General features: G+C 49.9%; 2 protein-coding genes across 2 annotated transcripts in view; both read right to left on the bottom strand.

Annotated features, from left to right (window-relative positions):
• Window positions 1-7930, bottom strand: part of LOC8036048 (ERI1 exoribonuclease 3) — a 67995-nt gene extending 60065 nt beyond the window's left edge. Inside the window, exons 1-2 of the mRNA XM_029971091.2 lie at window positions 7698-7930; window positions 189-366 (exon numbers count right to left, since the gene is read on the bottom strand). Coding sequence (XP_029826951.2) covers window positions 189-362 — 174 coding nt within the window. The 5' untranslated portion in view covers window positions 363-366; window positions 7698-7930. The remainder of the gene's footprint in view (window positions 1-188; window positions 367-7697) is intronic.
• A 2274-nt stretch (window positions 7931-10204) lies between these two features.
• LOC8036051 (phosphatidylinositol 3-kinase regulatory subunit gamma) overlaps window positions 10205-20901 on the bottom strand; it is a 30707-nt gene continuing 20010 nt past the window's right edge. Inside the window, exons 3-8 of the mRNA XM_029971096.4 lie at window positions 19409-19543; window positions 16944-17021; window positions 16402-16456; window positions 13980-15705; window positions 13082-13252; window positions 10205-12239 (exon numbers count right to left, since the gene is read on the bottom strand). Of these exons, the coding sequence (XP_029826956.1) occupies window positions 12023-12239; window positions 13082-13252; window positions 13980-15705; window positions 16402-16456; window positions 16944-17021; window positions 19409-19489 (2328 nt within the window). The 5' untranslated portion in view covers window positions 19490-19543 and the 3' untranslated portion in view covers window positions 10205-12022. The remainder of the gene's footprint in view (window positions 12240-13081; window positions 13253-13979; window positions 15706-16401; window positions 16457-16943; window positions 17022-19408; window positions 19544-20901) is intronic.

The following is a 20901-nucleotide window of genomic DNA, read 5'->3' as shown; positions in this document are numbered from 1 at the left end:
GTGCCAGAGACACTCGCCTTCGACAACGGAATGCAGTTTACATCTGAAGAGCTTAAGCAGTTCATGAAGAGTGTTAGAACACGTCACGTGTTAACAGCATGTTACCACCCAAGTAGCAATGGCTTTGGAAAGCTAAACACGATCGAAGACAGGTTCCAGCCACTGCGGCACAGGGGAGCAGCACTTACCTGCGGGTGCGGAGGCGGTTTCTCTCTACTGCAGGTCGCTTCGAAGTCCAGGACCAGGAAGTAGTCGAAGGGCTGCTCCCTGACCGTCATGTTTGAAGCAGGACGTGCCGACAAAACTCTAGATGCCAGGAAGATTGGAAGCCTCAAGGACCGGAGGAACATCTGCAGAACCATGTGCCTGAAAAAGGAGGGAGGCGGTCTGTTTACATGCTGCAAGCGCGTGTGCCAGTGTGCGAGGCTTGTGGTTCTTACGCCGGATACGTTCCTGTGTCGAGATAGAAATGTAACCAACACCTCCGCCAGAGCCCAGAAAACGAAAGACCCTCGCACATCCTTTTTATTGCCCTTTCAGCAGAGATATGGATGTTATTGAGAAAGCAGCTGGGTAACTGCAGTAAAATATGGTGTTATTTCGATTGTAGAGGCACTATGTCCTGCATAACGTTGTTTTTACAATATTTCCAAATTAATAACTGCATCGTTAGAACGTACCTGCCGTAGGTGCTATTCCATAGCTCGCGTGCCTCTCGTAACTGCTTTGTCTTCTTTCCTAGACAAGTCACTACGCCATTTTTGGAGTGGTGTATATGACATGGTGCATCAATAAAATTTAGTCAGCTGTATTTGAGACATGTTGTTTTTGTTCCCTTTCTGTTGTCCGTGGTCTCTAGTTCAAATTGTGTGTTATTGCATGATGTACTGGGCGCGCAGTATTTGAGAACACAAGTTAAAGGTGCATAACTTCTCATATTCTTACTACATTTTTCTAGATGCTTGAGTTTGACTTTGACTACATTTATATCAGCTATCAAGAGTACCAATTTAAAAATGGCAGCTTCAGGTCTTACACAAGAAGTGAAAAGGCATGCCGCCCTGGTTGTATTGGCCGCTGACCACAGAAAATTGGATATAGCCACCTTCTTGAGTGTGTCAAGGTCCTTAGTTTTTGAGAACAGCTTTCGAATTTGGTTGGGGACATTGCGTCTGTGGCCCAAGCCAAAAAAACATTCGCAGCAGTCAGACGTCGTCAGGCGGCTGATATGTAGAGAAGGTGTAGGACATTGGGAACGACAAACCCAGCAAGTTAATGAAAGCCATTTCCAAGCAGCTAGAGGTGGCAGAGTCAACTATCAAGCTTGTGGTGCATGAGAATCTTAGATACCAGTTGTATGTGATGAGGAGAGAGCAGTTTATGTCCCAAAAAACCCCAGGAAGACCGTGTCATCCGGTCCAAGCACTTGTTGAACAAGCTCAAGTACACTGAGGAACCAAACATGCTTTGTTTTTTTTTCTGACGAAAAGAACTTTGATTAAGACCGAAAGGTCAATAGGAGGAATGACAGGTGGCCCTGTGCGAGCCCCGTTGATGTCCCTACGGTCATGCAGACAAAGTTTCCATTATTTGTGATGGTCCTAGCGTTGTGAACGAGGGTTGCATCCTCCAGCCACACTTCTTCCAACAGGGCTTAAAGGGCAATAAAAAAAATGTTTTTTTTTTTTAAACAGTCTGGTTGGGACACGCATGCCAAAAAATAAATATTACGTAAAAAAAAAAAAAAAAATTTCGAGCAATATTGACGGTGACAGATTTATTTTAAACTCTGCGCGCAAAGTCCATGACGTCACGGGTCATTTCGGAATGACCATCTCGGTCGTTTGCTCTTTCCACCTCGATCTGTAGACGAAGCCGATCGACCTCTCCTCCACGCGCGCCCGAAATGCAGAGAGAAAACAAGTGCAAAGGAGGTGACTACTCACTAAATTGCGTCTCGCACTGTCAATACTGCACTAAAATTTTCTTTTTTTTTTTTTTCATGTAAAATTATTTTTTTGACACGCGTGTATCCCAATTAGACTGTTCAAAAAATATATTTCTTTTCTTTTCAGGGGCCCTTTAAAGGTGAAGTCAAAGGCCTACATGGAGACCCTGGAGGCAGTAGTAAAACCTTACATAGAGGGGGTGGCCCAGGGGAGGCCATAGATTTTTCAACGAGACTCGGCTCCATGCGACCCAAGATCGACTGTCTGACAACCTACACGACTACGCCACCCCAAACATGTGGCCTCCTAACTCTTTAGGTGTAAACCCCCTGCACTACTACTATGACTGGGGTGTCGTCCTGAGAGAGAGACCATCAAGTAGCCTAACAACACCAAAGAGACATTCAGGGCTGCCATTGTGAATGCTATAGACGCTTTGCAGCAGCTGTGCATGGGCGCCGCCATAACTGACCTTCAGTTTTTGTTTCCTCTTATTTCTTCTATTTCACTTCATCATTACCATAGTAGGCCAGGTTATTGCCACATTAGATTCAAGTGTGTCCTTTTCTGAAGCATCGGCCTTTGTAGGGGAATCGTCAACTATCGTTTCAGTTGCTCGGCATCTCGGCAAGACAAGAGAAGGTCAGCAATGGCGGCTGTAATTTGGCGCGTGTGTAAAGCGTCTATAGCCACCTACGAAAACCACTGAATTAGGGCATGCAGTTGTTTTGAAGCCGCATCGAGCCATACATTGCTGCTGACGGTAGCTTTATTAGATGAAGTTGATAACACCAACAGAGAGCAGTATCTGTACCAAATTCCGTGCAAATATATTAATATTTATTGAATTATCTTTTTTATTTTTTTTCTGGAACCACCGTCACGTTCTCAAATGCATCACGCACCCTGTACTGTGCTACGATCATCGAACTACACTTCTGTAAATTTATTTGCCTGCTCTGACAAAAGTATCTAACCTGTAATGCTTTGACTCCTGAAGTTGGCTTACGGGAAACCTGATCGGTCCTCTAGCAGCAGCCAAATAAAGGGAATGAAGTCCAATAATGGACAATTCCACATACATGAATGACATTTTCCAAACACATTTTGCTAATATGTGGTAGATAAAACAATGATCTCAGATGTATTCATATAAGCATGTAAAAATTACAAGACACTTAAGACTGCTTACATTTAGGAACGCGAAAGCATCATAGTCCCGCGGGAGAAATGTTTTCGAGTAATGTTTCTACACGTATTAAAGTTTAGGATGACGTATAGGATGACATCCTAGAGATCAATGCCAAGCACAGCGTCTAGGCCGACCTCTCGGATGTTGTCGAGGAAGACGTCAAGAATGGCGCCTAGGACGACGCCGAGGACGACCTTTCGGATGATGTCGAAGATGACATCTATGACGACCTCTAAGACAACGTCTAGGAGGACGTCAAGAACAACGCCTAGAGAACGAAGTCTAGAACAACCTCTACATCGTCCTAGTCAAGAACGATGACTAGGACAACGTCTAGAACAACGCCTAGAGGACAGTGTCTGGGCTGACCTCAAGGACAATGCCTAGGGGGTGAAGTCTAGGACGACGTCTAGGATGACACCAATGACGGCATTGTCCTTGAGCATACGATTGAGCAGCGCGTGCTTGATGACATATTCTTATGGCCCTCTTTCGGGCACAACGACGCCGCTTTTTCGCATAATGGGACAAGTAAGTCTGATTTAAGGAAAGACTTTTTAAAAGCGCCCGACCAACCAGTAGTGACGCTCTTCACGAAGTGCCCACCATGGTAAGTCAACCTCAGTTTTGTCCCTTCCAGGTGAAAGGGCTGAATTCTATATCACTCGAAGGCAAATTTTGGTATTTAGTTGTTTAATTGTATAACGACTATCTCATGTCAGAATAAAGGTTGTGCACCATCATATTAGAAAACTAACCTCTGTCCAGTGTAGCACTTGTGCTCTCGCACAATTCGCCCCGCAGGACTGCCTCAAAGCTCGAATTCAATTGTGTCTTCAGTGTAACCGGCAACGGCAAAAAATCAGTGTCATGTTTTTCATGTATCTGTGCCTATGAAGTGCTCTTGTGTTTGAGGACGGTCCAGTAACTATTATACGGACCAGCAATTGATAACACCCGCATGAGAAGCATTTTTCGTTCCTCGTTTTATCACATCGCTCTTCGCTTGTTGGCAGGTGGAGGTCGGCCTACTGGAAATAAGATGACCATGGCTGTTTTCACCAGAGCATGAAGGGGGTCTGTGTTTAAAATTTTTTATCTCTAATAAAAGAAGTTAGCGGCGACTGTGGCCCCGAATGTTTTGTGCAGCACGATGCTCACGTGAGCTGATATTGATAAGGAACGACTGACACAATGCTTGCTGTTCGTTGGCTGCTAGCATGGCAAGCATGCAAAAAGGCCCAGCTAGGAGACGCAGCTCTCGTCGCACGGTGTCCAAGTTTGTCTGCTCCTTGGACACCTCATGCTTTTGTTTACCTGTCAAATGCACCCACAGACTTTTGTTTTCCCCAACTTCAACCAATAGCAGAGCGCGCGCTTTGCTCTCTCGTCATCTTCGTTCTCTGTGTTGCAGAGGCAGTAATAGAAGGGTCTATAAGCCTACACCAAGTGAGAAGAAACATTTAGGTGATGACTGTCTGTCCAACGTGGCGACCATGTTATGTTCGGCGCACTGAGCGCTTCACTCGCACGGAAATAGATGGCACCCAAATATAGAATCCCTCCCAAACCGACCACTCTGGTTGTTTCTCCCAGCGGTGGTCCCGCAGTCCCTCGTTCACCGCTTCTTGTTGTACCTCACCACCGCCACGCCGCCACCAAATCGCCAGAGTACGTAAATCTCTGTTCTATTCCTTCTTTTTCGGGTTAAGGCTCACCTTTGCTCATGATGGTGGCACCTGTGATCAACACAGCACCAAAGCAAAACACGAGGCCTCACACTGGTCGCACACCACCACCACCACTGCGAAAAAGGCAAGCACGCTACGCCGCCGACACCGTGGCTGCCAAAAAGGGACCTCATACATCAGCGCCCTCCACAGCGGCGCAGAACTAACTACCCCTGGTTCGAAGCTAGCTCCGAACACAATCTAGTAGCTCGCTCCCCGCGGGAAAGGCGGCCAGAGTCATCACGTAAATGTGTCTCTTTCACCGTGGCCTACACCCACGATTGCGTCTCTTTCCTTTTCCAACTACATCGCCTTCACACATACACTGTGTTGCCCTCTGGTTCATTCGCACACTCTGTGTTGCCCTTTGGTTAAGGTGTAGTGGTTAGCCCACCCAACCGGGCTTTCTTTTTTTTTTTTCCCTTTTTATTGGAGTGCATCGTTTTGCATTTCCATGCGCCAAAGACGCATTTTTTTTACACTTGCTCGCCATACAGTTCATTTCATGTGTGTGAGTGAAACCGAAGCAACCGAACATTACCCAGAATTAATCGATGCTCCTGTGGTGGCACCACACTGGAAGAAATACATTTAGGTGATGACGCTGGCCGCTCTTCCCGCAGGGAGCGAGCGACCTGGGCCCGTTTGCTCGAAGCTGGTTAACTCTAACCACGGTTAGAAGTTACCCGCATTTCCCTACAAGGGGGAATTTTAGGTCACATGACCGGGTAGAGTAAGGATGGCGGGCAAACGTGGTGGTGCCCCGGTGAGTGAGCACTGCTCGCTTTGGAACTCTTACGTCGCAGTAGCTGCAGTATTGGGTGCATTAGTCAGCAATGAATGGTGCAGGAGGCTTTCGCTTTGCCTCACCTCACTTAAAACGCAATGACCTCGCCGCATTTTTTAGAGTCTTTCGATTCTCGCCATTCCTAAGCCTAAATGAACGCGATAGTTGTCGGCATGGCAACGTCTTTGGAAACTGGACTGCCCTGACTCAATCGGCCGGGTATTAATAGCACACAAAAGCAGACAGCGCCCCCATAAACCTTTTGCTAAATTTCCCAAGCACCGAGGTGCGCTACGAGTGTAGTTACATGCGCTGCACGTGCTGGCGTCTGCAGTAATAACTGTTCTAAAGCAAAAAGCCTAAAACAAATTTTGCCGTGCACACGTGTTCGTCAAAGATTTATTATGATTATTTACTTCAAATCTTTTATAAACGGAAGGCCAGCGCACGCGGATCGTAGAATTACACTTCCAGCGTTCTCCTTGATGTTCGGGTAATTTACTAATAGGTCAATTTTCACTAGAGCCGAATTACAGGTTTTTCAATTTATGACGGTGTTATATACAGTTCTTACATGCTGGCCAACTATGCTGTCGGTGTACCGCCCGCCTTTCACTGCTCACTTCTTCCTCATCGTTTCTAGCACTGAACTTCGTTGTCCTTTTTTGAACTTGGAAGGAAATTTCAACGAGGCTTGTCTTCACTTCAGACAGCCAAATATTTAGAAATTTTCCAAACAAGGGTTAATTTAGTTTTACTTTACCAATTATTTGTACCACGAACAATAAAAATTGTTTCTTAAGCTAAAATGTATGCCGCGCTGCATCGCGAAAACCCGGTAGCGTGCATTTTTGGGCCCCCCCTTTCCGGAACCTTCCCACGGAAGCCACTTATGTTCGCTACAGCCAGTAGGTGACACCAGCTACCACCCCATAATAAAACACGGAGCCATCGCTCATTCCGCCCTCGTCAAACTTGGCTAGGTACTTGTAGGTACCTAGTAGGGAAGGGCGGTTAACTTTTAACCGCGGTTAAAGTTAACCGGCTTCGAGCAAACGGGCCCAAATCGTGTTCGGAGCTAGCCTTGAACCAGGAGTAGTTAGTTCCGCACCGCCGCAGAGGGCGCTGAGGTATGATGTCCCTCCTCGGCTGCCACGGTGTCGGCAACGTAGCGTGCTCGCCTTTTTCGCGGTGTGGTGGTGGTGTGCTGCTAGTGGTTGGCCTCGTCTTTCGCTTTGGTGCTGTGTCAATCACAGGTGCCAGTGGTGACAATGAGGTACAACAAGAAGCGGTGAGCAAGGGAATGCGGGACCACCGCTGGGAGCAATAGCGGGAGCAGTCGATTTGGGAGGGATTCCATACTTGGGCGCCATCTACCCCCGTGCAGGTGAAGCGCGCTCGGTGTGCCGAACATATTGTTGTCGCCGCATCGGAGAGAGAGTCATCACCTAAATGTGTTTCTTTTACCGTGGGTACAACAACAAGCGGTGAGCGAGGGAAGGAGGGACACCGCTGGGAGAAACAACCGGGGAGGTTGGTTTGGGAGGGACCCGAGACTGGGGCGCCATCTATCCCCGTGCGACGTCGCAACGTCGGACAGGGAGTCGTCACCTAAATGTTTCTTCCACCGTGGGTGGCACAGATCTAAACAGAAACCAAAATCAAAAGAAATAAAAGATGAGGTTCTCGGGCGCGCGAAATACGCATCATCGAGACAGAGAACGCTCGGCAGGGACGCTGGAAACCCAAAGCTTGCCGGAGCACATTTGTGTAGAAGTGTGGTAAGCTGGGCGAGTTGGTGCGATGACAGAGTGGACAGAACATCGCTTCGTGTGTTGTGCATGTTCCTTTTCTCTGTCCGTCTTTTTGTGCGCTGTTCAGTGCACTTTTGTAGCTTGTGCTACGCTTGCGCTTCAAGTAAAACGTAGTATACTACCTTGAGCACCCAAGCTGTACGACATCCTTACACCGCACGAGCAATGGCATGACAAATCAAGATCCCGTTGAACTGAAAACTACGCAAAACCATTTCGACTTGCCAGGGGTAGAGGCGGTAGAGGATCCACGGCAATGGCGCCGACCTTCCGCTTTTGGGTTGGTGCTTGGTTGGCTTGGCTTTACAAGGTTTTACTCGAGAGTAGCATACCTGTTTATTAGCTTCCTACGTTCTCTTTTCGACAGACTTCTAAAATTACTGCACCTTAGAACGGCGAGAACTTCTCACAGCCCCCAAAAGTCCCGATTTCAAACACTTCCAGATCGTTGCGCCCTCAAGCGCCCTAAGGCCCTAAGTGTCATCAAAACCACGTAACAGCAAGAGATAAATGTAAATTAGCAACTTTTCGACAAGATGTTCGCAGTATTCGAATTTATTTTATACTAAACAGCATCTTAATTGTAAGGCGTTTGTTTCATAAATGTTTCCATCGGCAGCTTTGTGCAATCTCTTGCGTCGTCTGCTTTCGTGCGTTCCCTTGATCGTCGGCGGTGTTGGCTTAAAACTGACGCCATTTTCACCGGGTTTTTGAGAAAATTGTCGAGATTTCGTCCGAATCGCTGGCATAATGACGAGTAAGAACGTCCCGAACACTCAGGAGGTTGCGAGCGTCCTTAGCGAAAGGCAGCTTTTGATCGAGCAGGTCGAGATAGAGGAGGAAAGAGCGCGACAGCATGACAAGCACTTGAAGGACTTGCGACTGCAAATTACGCTCTACGAGGAGAAGATACAGGGTCTAGACGAAAACATCGAGAGGGGGAAGGCAACCCTGAACACCAGTGAACTGTACTTGAAGAGCCTTACAAAATCTTTCTTCAGCTTGCAACAACAAGAAAGAAACCTCCAAGAAAAACTGGCCCTTCAAGAGCAGAAATCAGCTGCGAGACTTAAACAGCTGTCGGAGGACGAAGCGAACTTGAAGAGCTTGCTGTCGACCATCAAGCGAGTCGAAAAAGACCTGAAGGATTCGCAAGGCATAACAAAGCTGGAGGAAAGTGTGAAGGAACTTGCAGAGAAATATGCTTCAAAAGAAGCATACCTGCTGTCCCTAAAGGCACAGATTTACAGACGAAAAGAAGAGAAACGTAGGGCTGCAACACAGCCTTTTGTTAAGCTCGCCACACTCTACAAAAATTCAGAGGTCGCAAAGCAAAGCATCAAATGCCTTAACGACAAGATCCACCAGCTCCAACTTAAAATTAAAAACCTCAAAATACGACAGGACAAATCCAACCAAAAAAAGGCTGCCGGGAAAGAGCCATTTAAACTGCTTCCAATAACTTATGCATCGTCCCAAGTGACTGCTCCATCCCCGACTAGACAGTCGACACATTCCATCTACTTTGATAAACAGAGTCGTCAAACATCGACTACAACCCCAGCCGAAACCTCGCGGGTGCAAGACCCCACTGCACCAAAGCCTGTGCCATGCAGTCCTTGCTTTGCCAAGCCCACGTTGTCCACTTCAGCTGCTTTGGACAAGACACCCATCCACAGGGCTCTGGAGCTTCTGGAGTCTCCAAGCCGACAGAGCATTTCGCAAGCCAGTTCAACTTACCTGGACGACCTGAAGACACTCATGTCCACGAGACCAGGCTTCACAAAGCGATCTATGGAACCAGACACCCGGAACAGCGAGGTCGTGCCACCAAAGCAGCCACGCAACAGGCAAGAATGGCTCCTGCCCGGACCCAGAACCACTGGCGAGCCAAGATCTGGTGCCCAGTTGCCATTGCTTCCTCGCGTCAGCGTTGCTGCTGCCGTCCGCCCGAGCAACCAGAACCAGGATTTACAAATGACCAAGTCACCTAAATCTTCCCACAAATATGCCAAGGAACCAAATGGCCAGTACCAGAAGTATTCCAAGGAACAAACTAACCAGTACCAGGACTTGCAGACAGCAAAGACATCTGGACCTTCCTACAGGCACGCCGAGGGACTAGCCGGCGAGTACGAGGACTCAAAGACTACAGAGTCACCTGGACACAAGGGGCAGAATGTACAGGGAGGATTCGCCGTACAAGATGCCCCGAAGGAGAACTGCACAACGTCTCAAAGTTTCGACAGCGGCAGCCAGGTGCAGCCATTGTCGTCAACGCCCCCAGGTATGCTTGCAGAAAGAGAATTCCATTCTGGATCGACCAAGCTCAGCGACGTCGACTCGGAAATCCTGAAGTTTGACACCATCCCAGAAGTTCGTCATGAAGCCTTCGACGTCTTCGGAGAAGACAATGCTGACGTCCAAGGAGAGACTTCTGGCTTCCAGCTGGCCCCCAAAGGCTACAGACAAGGGCAGCCTAAGTTTTTGTTCTGAAGTGTAGCAGGTAGCCAGACATGGCCCCCATAGGCTACAGACAAAGACAGTTTTTGTTCTGAAGTGTGGCAGGTAGCCAGACATGGCTTGCATTCACCATGTTTAATCAACGTTTAAGGTTTAAAAGGAGTTTGCCACATGCTTCGTGACAGTGTAGCATCACCACCTTATAACTATAGTACTGTTTGCTGTGCCTTTGTGTCAAGCCGAAAGAAATAAAGACAGACGCGCAAGACTTTAGGAAAAAAGGACATTTATTTGTAAAACCATCGTGCCATTACGGCACTTCAACCTCTGGTTCATTTCGGCCGAGCGCCAGGTGACAACCCTGCACGTTTCTTTTTTAAACAGCCTTTTTGTAACATTTTCAATTATGACATAGAGCCACAGTTTAAAAGAAAAGGGGGGGGGGGGGGGGGGCATACTCTTTCGAGCTTTCAAAGCTGTGAACTCAATGTGGCAAACTGACTAGTATTAAAAAAAAAAAAAAGCTTGTATGTATGTCACATCGAGAATGTAAAAAACGAAGATGCTACAACTCAACTTTCTAAACACAACTGCACGCTTACACACACAGACATACTCTTGTTTTTTTTCCACTTGGTCAACACCTGCTCCTTTGAAAGCCAAAACAAAGAATTCGCTAAATATACCTAGCTATATGTATATGTACAAGGTCCATTTAGTCTTTACAACCAGTTTCATTGGATAAATCCTATAAAATACTCAACAGACGCAGACACGCGGTACTGCCTTCGTAAAGCACGGCGGCCCCAGCTAAGTACCTCGGCAGCACACATCACGGGTAACCACGGCCAGCGACCCAAGCGTGTCTGCGAGTCAGTTTCGCCTTTGGGAAACTGCGTCGACTGGACAGACACCTTTCCGGCCGCTTGCCCTAGGGCCCAACAATTCCAAAGAATGCAACGCAAGCAAAGCTAAGTATAGGCCTCGTCGGCACAACGGTTGTCCTCTTCGAGGCAAGGACAAGTTGCGGCAGCCAATCCGGAAAGCTGATTGTCAAGTCGTGCGACGCGGCTCTGCTCGCGACTTTTCGGAGCAGCTTTCAATCGGAGGTCAAATGCAGACGCTGGCTCGCCGTCCAAAAACCCACGCTCATCGGCACAATCCCTTTCCTTGGCCGCGGCGCGGCGGCAGACCCTGCCAATCGTTCTTTCCAAAAACAAAGAAAACGAAAAAAGGAGAACTATCCCTTTGTTCGTAACACCTCTGTTCCTTTACACGCGCCGACGCTCTCCAAGCGCCGGATGCAGTCCGTTACGCAGAATCGTTCCTTTCGGGACTGCTCACACAAAAGTAGCGTGACTAGATGCGGCTGAAAACCATAGCTCGGGCAGTCGTTTTTGTTTGCTAAAGCATAAAGAAAGTGATAAAAAAAAAATATGATGCTCCTCTTTAGTCTTTTGGGAAAAAAGACAATGCTGCACTTGGATCCACAGCCTCGTTCCCTCGCGGCAGCAGAGTTTTTGCCACCGCTCACATAGAAGCACATATGTAACACGCGTGGAAACGGCACGCAGAAGGTTCTCGTCCCCACCCGGCCGTCAAATGTATTTACAACACCTCGGAAAGTGTCGACGATGTATATTTATATGTAACGAAAGAGTGAAAGACGCGCGCGCGGGGAGGAACCACGAAACGAGGCCGAGGGCCAAAAACGACGATGTTTGTGTTGCGTGGAGCGTCGCCTCGAGAAGAAACCCAGCCAGGCTCACTCCACCGATGTGAGAACGAACCGGAACAAAGACACGAATCGCGAGAGAGGAAAAACAAAGAAAAAAGAAAACAATGAAAAGATGGGTTGTCGAAAACAACGTGCTGATCACAGGTACGCTTCCGGCTTTTAAGCCCGAAAGCCCGGCTATGTTGCAGCGGCGAAACCGTCGTCGTCGGGGCGACAGAGTCCCACACTGTCTTTCCTCGCGCCGCAGCCGTCGCCGCACACAGTCTCTCTTGCAGACGAGGAGGTGGCCACAGACGGGCGTCTTGTTGGCAGTCCGAGAGATCACGGCCGGACGGGGGAACACTCGAGCTCAGCTGGGGGGCTGCGCCGGCTGCTGTTGGCTGCCGGAAGACGCAAACACGGGGTGTGCCATGGTCGTCTTGAGGAGGGGGTTGTGCTCTTCGAGCGAGGTGAGGGCGTAGTGGTGCACAAGGCTGCGTAGCGTCGGGTGGATGTTGTAGGGCTCCGCAAAGCCGTAGCCGCGGTCAGTCTTCTGGATGAGGCAGTGGTTCACCTTGCCCTCCGCCCTGCAAAGACACGAGCAAAACATGGCTATAAGGCTCTGCCAAACAGGCAACAACGCTGCGCCGACCTTGCAGTCCCGCCGGGCACGCGTGGGACAGGTTTAAACGCAAACATAAACAATCCATCCATCACACAGAGCCGCTAGACGACGCTTCAGCCATCTTGGTGCTGATAATCATCATTGCCAATTGTCCGAAGCTTTATTTGGAATAGAAAACACGGTTTTCCGTCCTCCAGAAATGTTCACACAGTCCATGACGGAGCGAAACGCTTTCCTCCGAGCTTCCCGACACCGCATGTGAAGTTCCGGCAGCGGCACTTTTAATTATGACAGTCACCAACTGCACCCTCGCTGCAGTGAGCACGAAGAGAATGGCACCCATAACAAAATTGGGGAATGCAGTGCCGACACCCTGAACATAGCTTATTTGGTGCCTATAGCCATACTCCATCCCACCTTAACTTGGCAAACGTTACCGTCCCAGTGAGCCAACCAACACAATAAACGGATACGCGTGACCGTGTTTTGTCTCACTAGCTGCATGCAGTGTTGTAAAAGCCATGGGCGGGGAAGAGGGGAAAGCCGCTTGGTACAAATTTTTGAGCGATTAGGAGTCTGGGACACAAAAAAGAGGGTAGGAAGGAGTTCCTCCTTCCCCTCTTTTCCGAGTGCTTGGGTTACGCTCTCGCCCCCGTACCTTCTATGAGGGCTGTCAAGTTCTTCGCCTCAGTCACTCCGATTAGCTCGTTGGGACCGTCCACTCTCTGCCAAGTTACAACGAAACGAAGAGTAGAACTACATGTGAACTGAGAATTCGGGCGCGCGACATTTGTGGACACTCACACGATGGAGAGGGCGTACTGTCCAGGCATCTTGCTGGGGCGCACCAGGAACGTGCCGTCCCTCCTTCCCTCAAGTAACCGCTGGGCTTCCTTGCGGTCGCAGTCTTGCACAAACCACGTGCTGTCGCTGTACAGGCCGGGGGCCTCCCCACTCTCGTCTCGGCTGTTGCGGCTGAAGAAAAGAAAACAGTACACTACGTCAGCCACGTTGCCCATCGGCCCTAACAATCGTCACAACACCCCGTTTCAAGCAGATCGTACACGACGCAACACTTGGGTGCCTGGAATGCGTCTGGTGCGTCCACACGAAAAATCCAGCGCTACTGCCTTGCTATTTAGTGGCTGTTCGAGTCTCCCCCTTTTCCCTCAGCATTGTAGGGCTGTGGCTCTGGTAGCTGAGAACAAAGTCGTGCATAAGAGTTGTTGCGGGGTAGTACACGTCTTTCAGGCGCTCGGGCAGGAAGTACCCAGCCAATGGGTTGCTGACGCATGCATGGCGGTCAATATTCCAAGGGAGAGAGCTACCGTGCATTGTCAGAACGCATCCCTGACCCAGCACACAAAGATGGCAGCTCGCAGAAAGCGGCTGCCATCTTCGGACTGCTGGATCCCCAGATCCAGGAACTTCGATGGTCCGAAATCTGAAGATCAAGCTGAATTATGTCAGCTATAGTTGGTGACAGGCTAAGACTTCAAGGGAAGCTCTTCCCACCTCTTTCCTCTTTAGCAGAGTGGGAGAAGAGGTGGCCTCCTCTCCAGCATTCATCTGCTAAAGTGGAAAGAGATCGGTGGAGCTTCTCCCTCTTAGCCTGTCACCATCTCTAGGTGTGGCCAGACAAAGACCGTCTTTGGTCTGCAGGAACCTTTGGGGCCTAGGTGGGATCGAGAGAAACCCTCACCCGGCGGTCTCCTTGGCCTCCCCGGACGAGTCCTGGAGCAGCTTGTTGATGCGGTCCTTTTTGACCCCCTTGCTCTGCAACCAGGCCTGGCACTTCTCCCGCTGCTTGGCCGCCTGGGCCACCTCCAGCTTGAGGCCGTTGATCTCCCGCTCCAGCTGCTTGTAGAATGCCTGGCGGCCCCGCACGTCGTCTGCCAGCTTGTTCTTGCTCTCTCGGAGCACCTTGAGCCGCCGCTGAAGAAGAGCCGCATTTTCCTCCAGCCCCTTGAGCTCATGGTCGGGGGCCTCCTTCTGGAAGTGTCGCAGCACGTCTGCCTGCTCTATGAACATGGCCTCAGCTTCGGCAAACGACTGCAGCGCCTGGTTCTTGATCTGCAGCTCCTGGCTGAGCCGGTTGAACTGGTCGTGGAACTGGTCGAACTGCTTGCTCTTGCCCAGGTACTCCCGGTTCACCTCCATCAGCCGCTGGCTCACTTTCTCCGCATCAGAATCTGGGTCCTCGTCGTGGAACTTGGAGACTGGGTAGAGCAGCTTCACATTCAGGAAGTTGTTGTAGTGCTCCAGTGAGACGTTGCGGTAGTGGCTGATGAGATCCGTCACCGAGTTGAAGGTCAGAGGCTCCGAGAAGCCGTACTTGCCAGCCCGGTGGTAGATCTTGATGAGCTTGTTGCTGCCACCCACGCGCAGGGTCAGCGTGTAGTCGCCGGAGCCCCGGTCAAGCGCGTCCCGGACCAGGAACGTCCCGTCGGCGGTGTCTTTCAGCTTGTCTGAACACTCCTCGCGCGTGATGTCGCCCCAATACCACTCGGCCTCTTGGAGGCTTCGCGGCGCGGCGCAGTCGCCGGCATGCCCGCCAGAGCGCGACAGCCGGCGCGGCGGGAGCGCCGGAGCAGCCCAGTCCGGCATCGCCTCGCCCCAGTCACCACGGAGGAGCAGGGTCTCCAACACCTGGGCATGCAGCTTAGCATTGCGCACTGCCTGCAGAGTCTCTTCCCAGGGCGGCCTCAGTAGGATGAAACAGAGGGAGTGCGCCAACGCCAGCGGTGGCTCCTGGTGTCCTCGCGCATGCTGGAGCCGGCTAAGGCGGCACAGATGTCCCATCACATTCCGCAGCGTGGCCTCGTGGTGTGCCGGAAGCTGGTGCACTAGCTGAAGAAGACGAACGCTCCGTGGCTCTTCGGCACCATGCTTAGCAGCCTCGAGGAAACGGTCGTAGAACTGTACCGGGATGACGGGGTTCACCAACTCACGGAGATACTTCTTCAGCGCCCCGATCAGGCAGTGGATGTCGTAGCCCGTCAGGTCCGCCTTGGTGGGGTCATCGCGGAGCTTCAGCGCCACCTCGTGGACGCGGTCGGGGAGACAGGGGGCACTGTACGCCTTGTAGAGGTCCACGTTGGAGTTGAGGTGTGCTAGGCACTCTATCTCCTGCATGCAGCGGAGGAGGTACGAGGGAGCGGACTGCTCCGTTAGGCTGAACTGGGTCGTGAGGTCGCGGGACAGCGAGGCCAGGGACAAGATGGCCGCCCGCTGGCGGAGAAACTGGGCGCGGCACGCCGGCAGCCCGCGGGTGACGGCGCAGCCCCGGTGGCAGACCAGGCCACAATCGCGGCACAGGAGCCCCTGGTGGGCGAGGCCCCGCAGCAGGTGACGGCAGCTGTCACACTGCTCGGTGCCCGGTGGGAAACTCTGCCACTCCAGCTGGTGCTGCTGCTGTGCACCTGTTCCTGGAAGAAGCAAGGCGGACAGATGGTCAGTCATCGAGGGTACCACTATTAACTGTTGGCTAAGCGTAACAAGAACATAAATAGTGCTACAGACAAGGACAAGCGCTGTAACACAAACAGCTAGCACTTGTCCTGTTTCCTGCTTTTACTTGTCTTTGCCCGTACCACAATTTGTGTTGTTGCTAAAGGTCACTGAAAGGCTGGTGAATAACGATCAATGACACACAAAACAAAAGTAGAACTACAAAAGGGAAAGAAGAGTGAGACTTAAAAAAAATCGGTATCAAGTTTTTACTGGCGAGTAACACAGCAACATGTGGGAAATGTTAGTCAATTAGAGCAGCGATGTGGCAGATATTTGGTTCCAACGTCATTCTTGTGATGCAAAATTATTAAGCTGTTTGCAGTCAGGTACCCATCCAATAATGTTACCCAAAAATTACAAATGAACTAGTGAGTTCTGAGACTGAAGAGCATGCCCCCTGAAACAAGGTTTTCTCCTTTATGCATGCATCAGCCTTCCATGTTTGAAAGTGGTTGCTCAAAGAGAACTCATGAAATTTATGCTCAACCATGCAGGCAACGAAACTTTGGTCCTGCTTCAAGTATCTTCAGAGTTTATCCAGACATTCTATACCGTCACCAAGGGCAACGCTGTATGATTCACACACAGAGATGGTGCAAAATGGCACTCACCATCTTCCTTCAGCAAGGAGCTTAGGAAATTCCTCTCCTCTTCACAGCAGGAGCTCTGCAGGAACAGACAAGTTCACCGTGAGTCGACATATTCACCTGCACTGTCACTAGGGTTCCTAGTTTTCATGTGTAAACCCCAATAAGCACCCAAATATTGTTTTGCAAAACCTGCATAAAAAAAAAAAAGTCACCTGAAATTTTTTGGTTAATGAGTATTTCGTCTTGTTTCATCTCTGGCCAATTTCGGCACAGACACCAGTAACATTACGCCATGACGGTTATTTCTCGGACAAACCATTGATCATCTTCACTCGTGTCTGTGCACTACTGCTTGCAAAACATGACACAGATGCTGCTAAACACCATTTTACGTCTTACCGAAACGAACGTGCCCCTTTACTGCGCCTCAAGCACATCAAAGCTTATTGCTGAAAAATGAGACACCCTTAACTCTTGCCTGCTGCTCAAATGGGCAGACCCAGGCTAGGTGACACAGGCACAACTTCCACAATATGCAAAGGAATCGGGAAGAGCTCACATACCGTGTTTGATCCGCGGCAGAGCTCCCCGATGCACCGCAACAGCACAGTCTGAGAGGTCTCTTCTTTGATCCCCATGTTCTGCAAAGAAAAACAGGCAAGAAACCGCTTTTATTCACACTTTGGGGATACCAACCTACTCTTTAGAAACAGACACGCATTCATGTGATATTGGACACATGCAGAAAGCCAGACAAGAGGAAAATATGGGAGGAACACTTATAATTTGTGCATAAAACGCCGAAAAGGTCACACCAATGTGGTGGAGTGATGTCAGAGGCCAGTTATATATGAGAAAGTTGTGTTGGTAATTCCAAAATCCAGAAGTTTAAAGGTTGTGCTGTTTTATATTTAAGCAAAGGGCAAGTTGCCATCTTTACTTAGGATTATTATAGCACAACCATACTTTATGAAGAGGATTTGTTCAATCAAAAATTGGCATTTTGGACCAGAGAGGGTTACGAGCTTTGTTTGGACCAAAACTATGCTGCCCCCATTCATAATCATCCAGAGGAGGATGAAGAGATAGAGAATTTCCGGTTTCCTAAAATAAAGGACCCCGCATATAACCTACGAGTTTATGCATCACAAAGCAACGGTGAAGCCCAAAAGGTCTCCAAAGGTTCTAGCCTTGTACCAGGGGCAGAATTATTCTCAACTCCATCCAATAAGAGGACCCAAACCACCGACACACCAACCAAAAGATGTCGAGAGAATTCTTTTTTTAGTCCCCATCCAAAACAACCCTGTCCCGTAGCCCCACCACCCCCTCCTCTACTTATACTTTCTTGCCAAAGACTGGAAAGCAAAGAACAGTTTCATGCCAGCTCACTGATGTACGGAGGAAAAAAAAAAAAGAAAAAAAAAAAGCTTTGGCTAGAGCGGAACCAGAATGAAAAGTGTGAAGGGAGGCAGGTTTGGCAAAAAGAGAGAGAAAAAAAAAGGGGGAATTCCAAGCTACTTGGAGCGAGCCCAAACAGAAGAAGGGAAGGAGGAAGCGGCCAATGTTTCAAAATCAATTTGGCGCCAGCCCGGCTGCAACGCACCACTTCCAGATATACGCCAACTCTGGACGGCGGTGCTACAAATCAGAGCCTTGAAGAGTTGTGGATTACATCAGAAGTTGGAACAAGAGTAATATAAGCGAGAAAACTTTTCTGCTTGCAGAATGGAGGTGGAAACCACTCCACAGCTTGTCAACGGTCTATAAATGTGTGAGAAGGGCCGGCCTAGCTAGATTCAAGCAGGTACCAAAAAAAAACAAACTATGAATTGTCCTTATTGGATTTTACAATGCAGAGGGTGTCTGAACATACTGAAGCTTGGTCCTACAGTGAAGAGATTGTGAATGAGGCCGCACTATTTAAGTTAAGCATCTTTGAGTCGCTTTTTATGCACCCCCACATGAGAAACGTTTGGCACGTCAGGCACTCCAAATGCATTTTGCAAGCTGGGTCTCGAAACAAGTAGGGTTTTTCTGGCCAATGGTAGTAAGGGGCTCAACGAAATTAGCTTTCATGAAAAAAGCCAAGGCTGCAGATATGGTCTCTTTCAGTCTAAGGCAGAAAATGGCAAGGGCTAAAGCCCCAATGAACCCATTAGAGTGTTGGAGTGAATTGTGTGACAACACACCATTGCCATACACTCCTCCTGTGGAGGGCCGTCGCAAGTTTCGGTTCACCTCTCCGATAGACCATTTGCTATATTACCCAAGCATCAAGAAGAATGCAGGGATTGGTGTTCCACATGTGCACGCCTTCCACATATAAAAGATTTGGAGTAAATAACCAAAATAAAGCGTTGACGAATGCGCGTGCAAGATGACATTTGTTTTAGGTATTTGCTCTAGAAATGTTGCTAGTGCTGACGCCAGCATGTGCGGCACGTGGAACACCAATCCCTGCATTCTCCTTGATGCTTGGGTAATATAGCAATAGGTCTATTGGCTCACAGGTGCTTTTGTTTTGCTCTCCGCCAAGTTATGCTGAAAGCGAACACAGCTAAGCCAGTGCACATGCTCTCAACAGTACATCACGTCAGTAGAAACAAACATAACTTAAGTAGCATCTGAGATCTGTGCCTAGCTGTCCTGGCACACCAAGTGCAAAACTGTACACTCTCTCTGCAGCTTCCTATGCCACGGCACACCTGTGTCTTCATAGCACATGGTGACCTTCCTCTCTCGAGCAAAGTTCAAAGTTAAAGCTTGACCCTGTTTCCTCCATTTTCTCGTGCAAAAACTAGGGGTATCAAAATCAAACATAACCTGCATTCTATGCTCACCGCAAATCGAAGTCTGACTAAAAGCATCCTATGGTCATTTCGGTTGTGGACACCAAAGAACTAATGCGTTGGGAGAACACATCCCAAATCACTAGGCTGTACTGGTGGGTTTTCTGCATCCCCCTCCCAAACAAGAGAAATAAAGGGAGAGAGAAGAAAAAAGGAAGGAGAGGTTGCTAACTTACCGAGAGTTTCTCCCTGTCCAGGGAGGGAAGGTCGCTCCCGCTGACCTCCTTGGCTTTGAAGATATCGCTGTATGCGAGCATGTTCACGCACGCCAGCCACTCCAGCACGTTCTCGCTCGTCCACTGGCTCAGGGGCTGCACAGACAAGTACACGGGGGAACACTTGAGGACACTTGCACAAACACAAACAGTTACAGAAATCACTAACAGATCTGTTGGAAAACGTTTAGCGCACTCTACACGGCAACCACAGGGATTCCGGGAACTGGCTGCACAGACCCAGCTGTAGCAGACAACAGAGGCAGCGGAGCCGAAAGGTAACTTCACTCTCTCCTCAGTGTCATATGGTGGACTGTGTGTGTAGATGCTCCCAGAGCAAGGAGGAGCATACAGGACGTTCCCATAATTCATTGCGCGCTTGAAATTGTGTCTTTCTGGATTTTCGTTGTTGGTCTATTGGCTCTTGTTCACTCTGATGGGAAGAAGACAATCGGTAGGGGCAAGGTCAGCTGACCTTTTCGTCTGCCAACTAATCCTTCCAATCAGAACTCGGCGTTTCTGACATCTCCGCACACTCTGATCTCCTCCTCTTCTTCAGTTTCTTTCGGCATATTTGGTGGACCGGTGGTGGTGGCATACTCCGTTTAACCTAACGATGGACCGCAAAGGAAGCTACGAGCTATCAAAGCCAATGTAATGCCGTGTGTCACGTGATCTTCAACAGGGCCGCAGCGACGCCGCGCGTAGTTATGTGAAACGTTCGCAGCGCTGGAGCGGCTGGGATGCCCCTTATCGTCGGCTGCGGTCCATCGTGGGGTGAAACGGAGGACAGTAGTAGTGAGCGCGGCCAAAATTAAACCAGCACGACGCGCAACCCTGCACGGCGGCAAGCCCTCTCGCAGCCCGCAACGTGCGCCGGCGGGTTCCGGTTTTCCCCAAGGTCGGCGTGTCGTAAAAACCAGCCGGCCAACGGCGCCACGGCAAGGGAGAACCGTACCCCAAGGTCAGCCCAGGCGGGCAGCAGCGCGCGCGCGCCCAGACAGATGGATGAGCCATTTTGGCGCTGCCGTATCGCCTCCCGCGAGCCTTGCCCAACTTGCCGCTGCGGCTGGCCACGCAGGGGCGCCGATTCAAATCAAGATGGCGGACAGGTTGCAGCGATCGCATATCGTCTGCTATCCGATCGTCCGATATGCAGATATCAGGGAGTTTTCGTATATCGTATCCGCTGTCCTGCAAGCGCTACCGGCCCCTCGAGCCAATCAGAGACGTGACAACTCTCAGCAGGTGGAGTGCACTCTGACGGTACGTCGTCAGGTGTCTCGCTCCGACGTGCTGATTGGCTCGCTGGGCACGCAGGCTTTCACCGTTTGCCAAGCTAGAGAAAGGCTAGCGGTGCGCGCGCGCAGTATATCGACTGCTAGCGGTTTGTTTTAGCGGACCATCGGGACTATCTGGAGAGGACACGTTCGGCACAGTGCGCTTTACTTTTC

This window comes from Ixodes scapularis, unplaced genomic scaffold, assembly GCF_016920785.2.
Source record: "Ixodes scapularis isolate PalLabHiFi unplaced genomic scaffold, ASM1692078v2 PGA_scaffold47__10_contigs__length_4178495, whole genome shotgun sequence".
Classification (NCBI taxonomy): Eukaryota; Metazoa; Arthropoda; class Arachnida; order Ixodida; family Ixodidae; genus Ixodes; species Ixodes scapularis.
The sequence above is the reverse complement of the archived record's forward strand: the minus strand, read 5'-3'. Positions and strand labels throughout refer to the sequence as shown.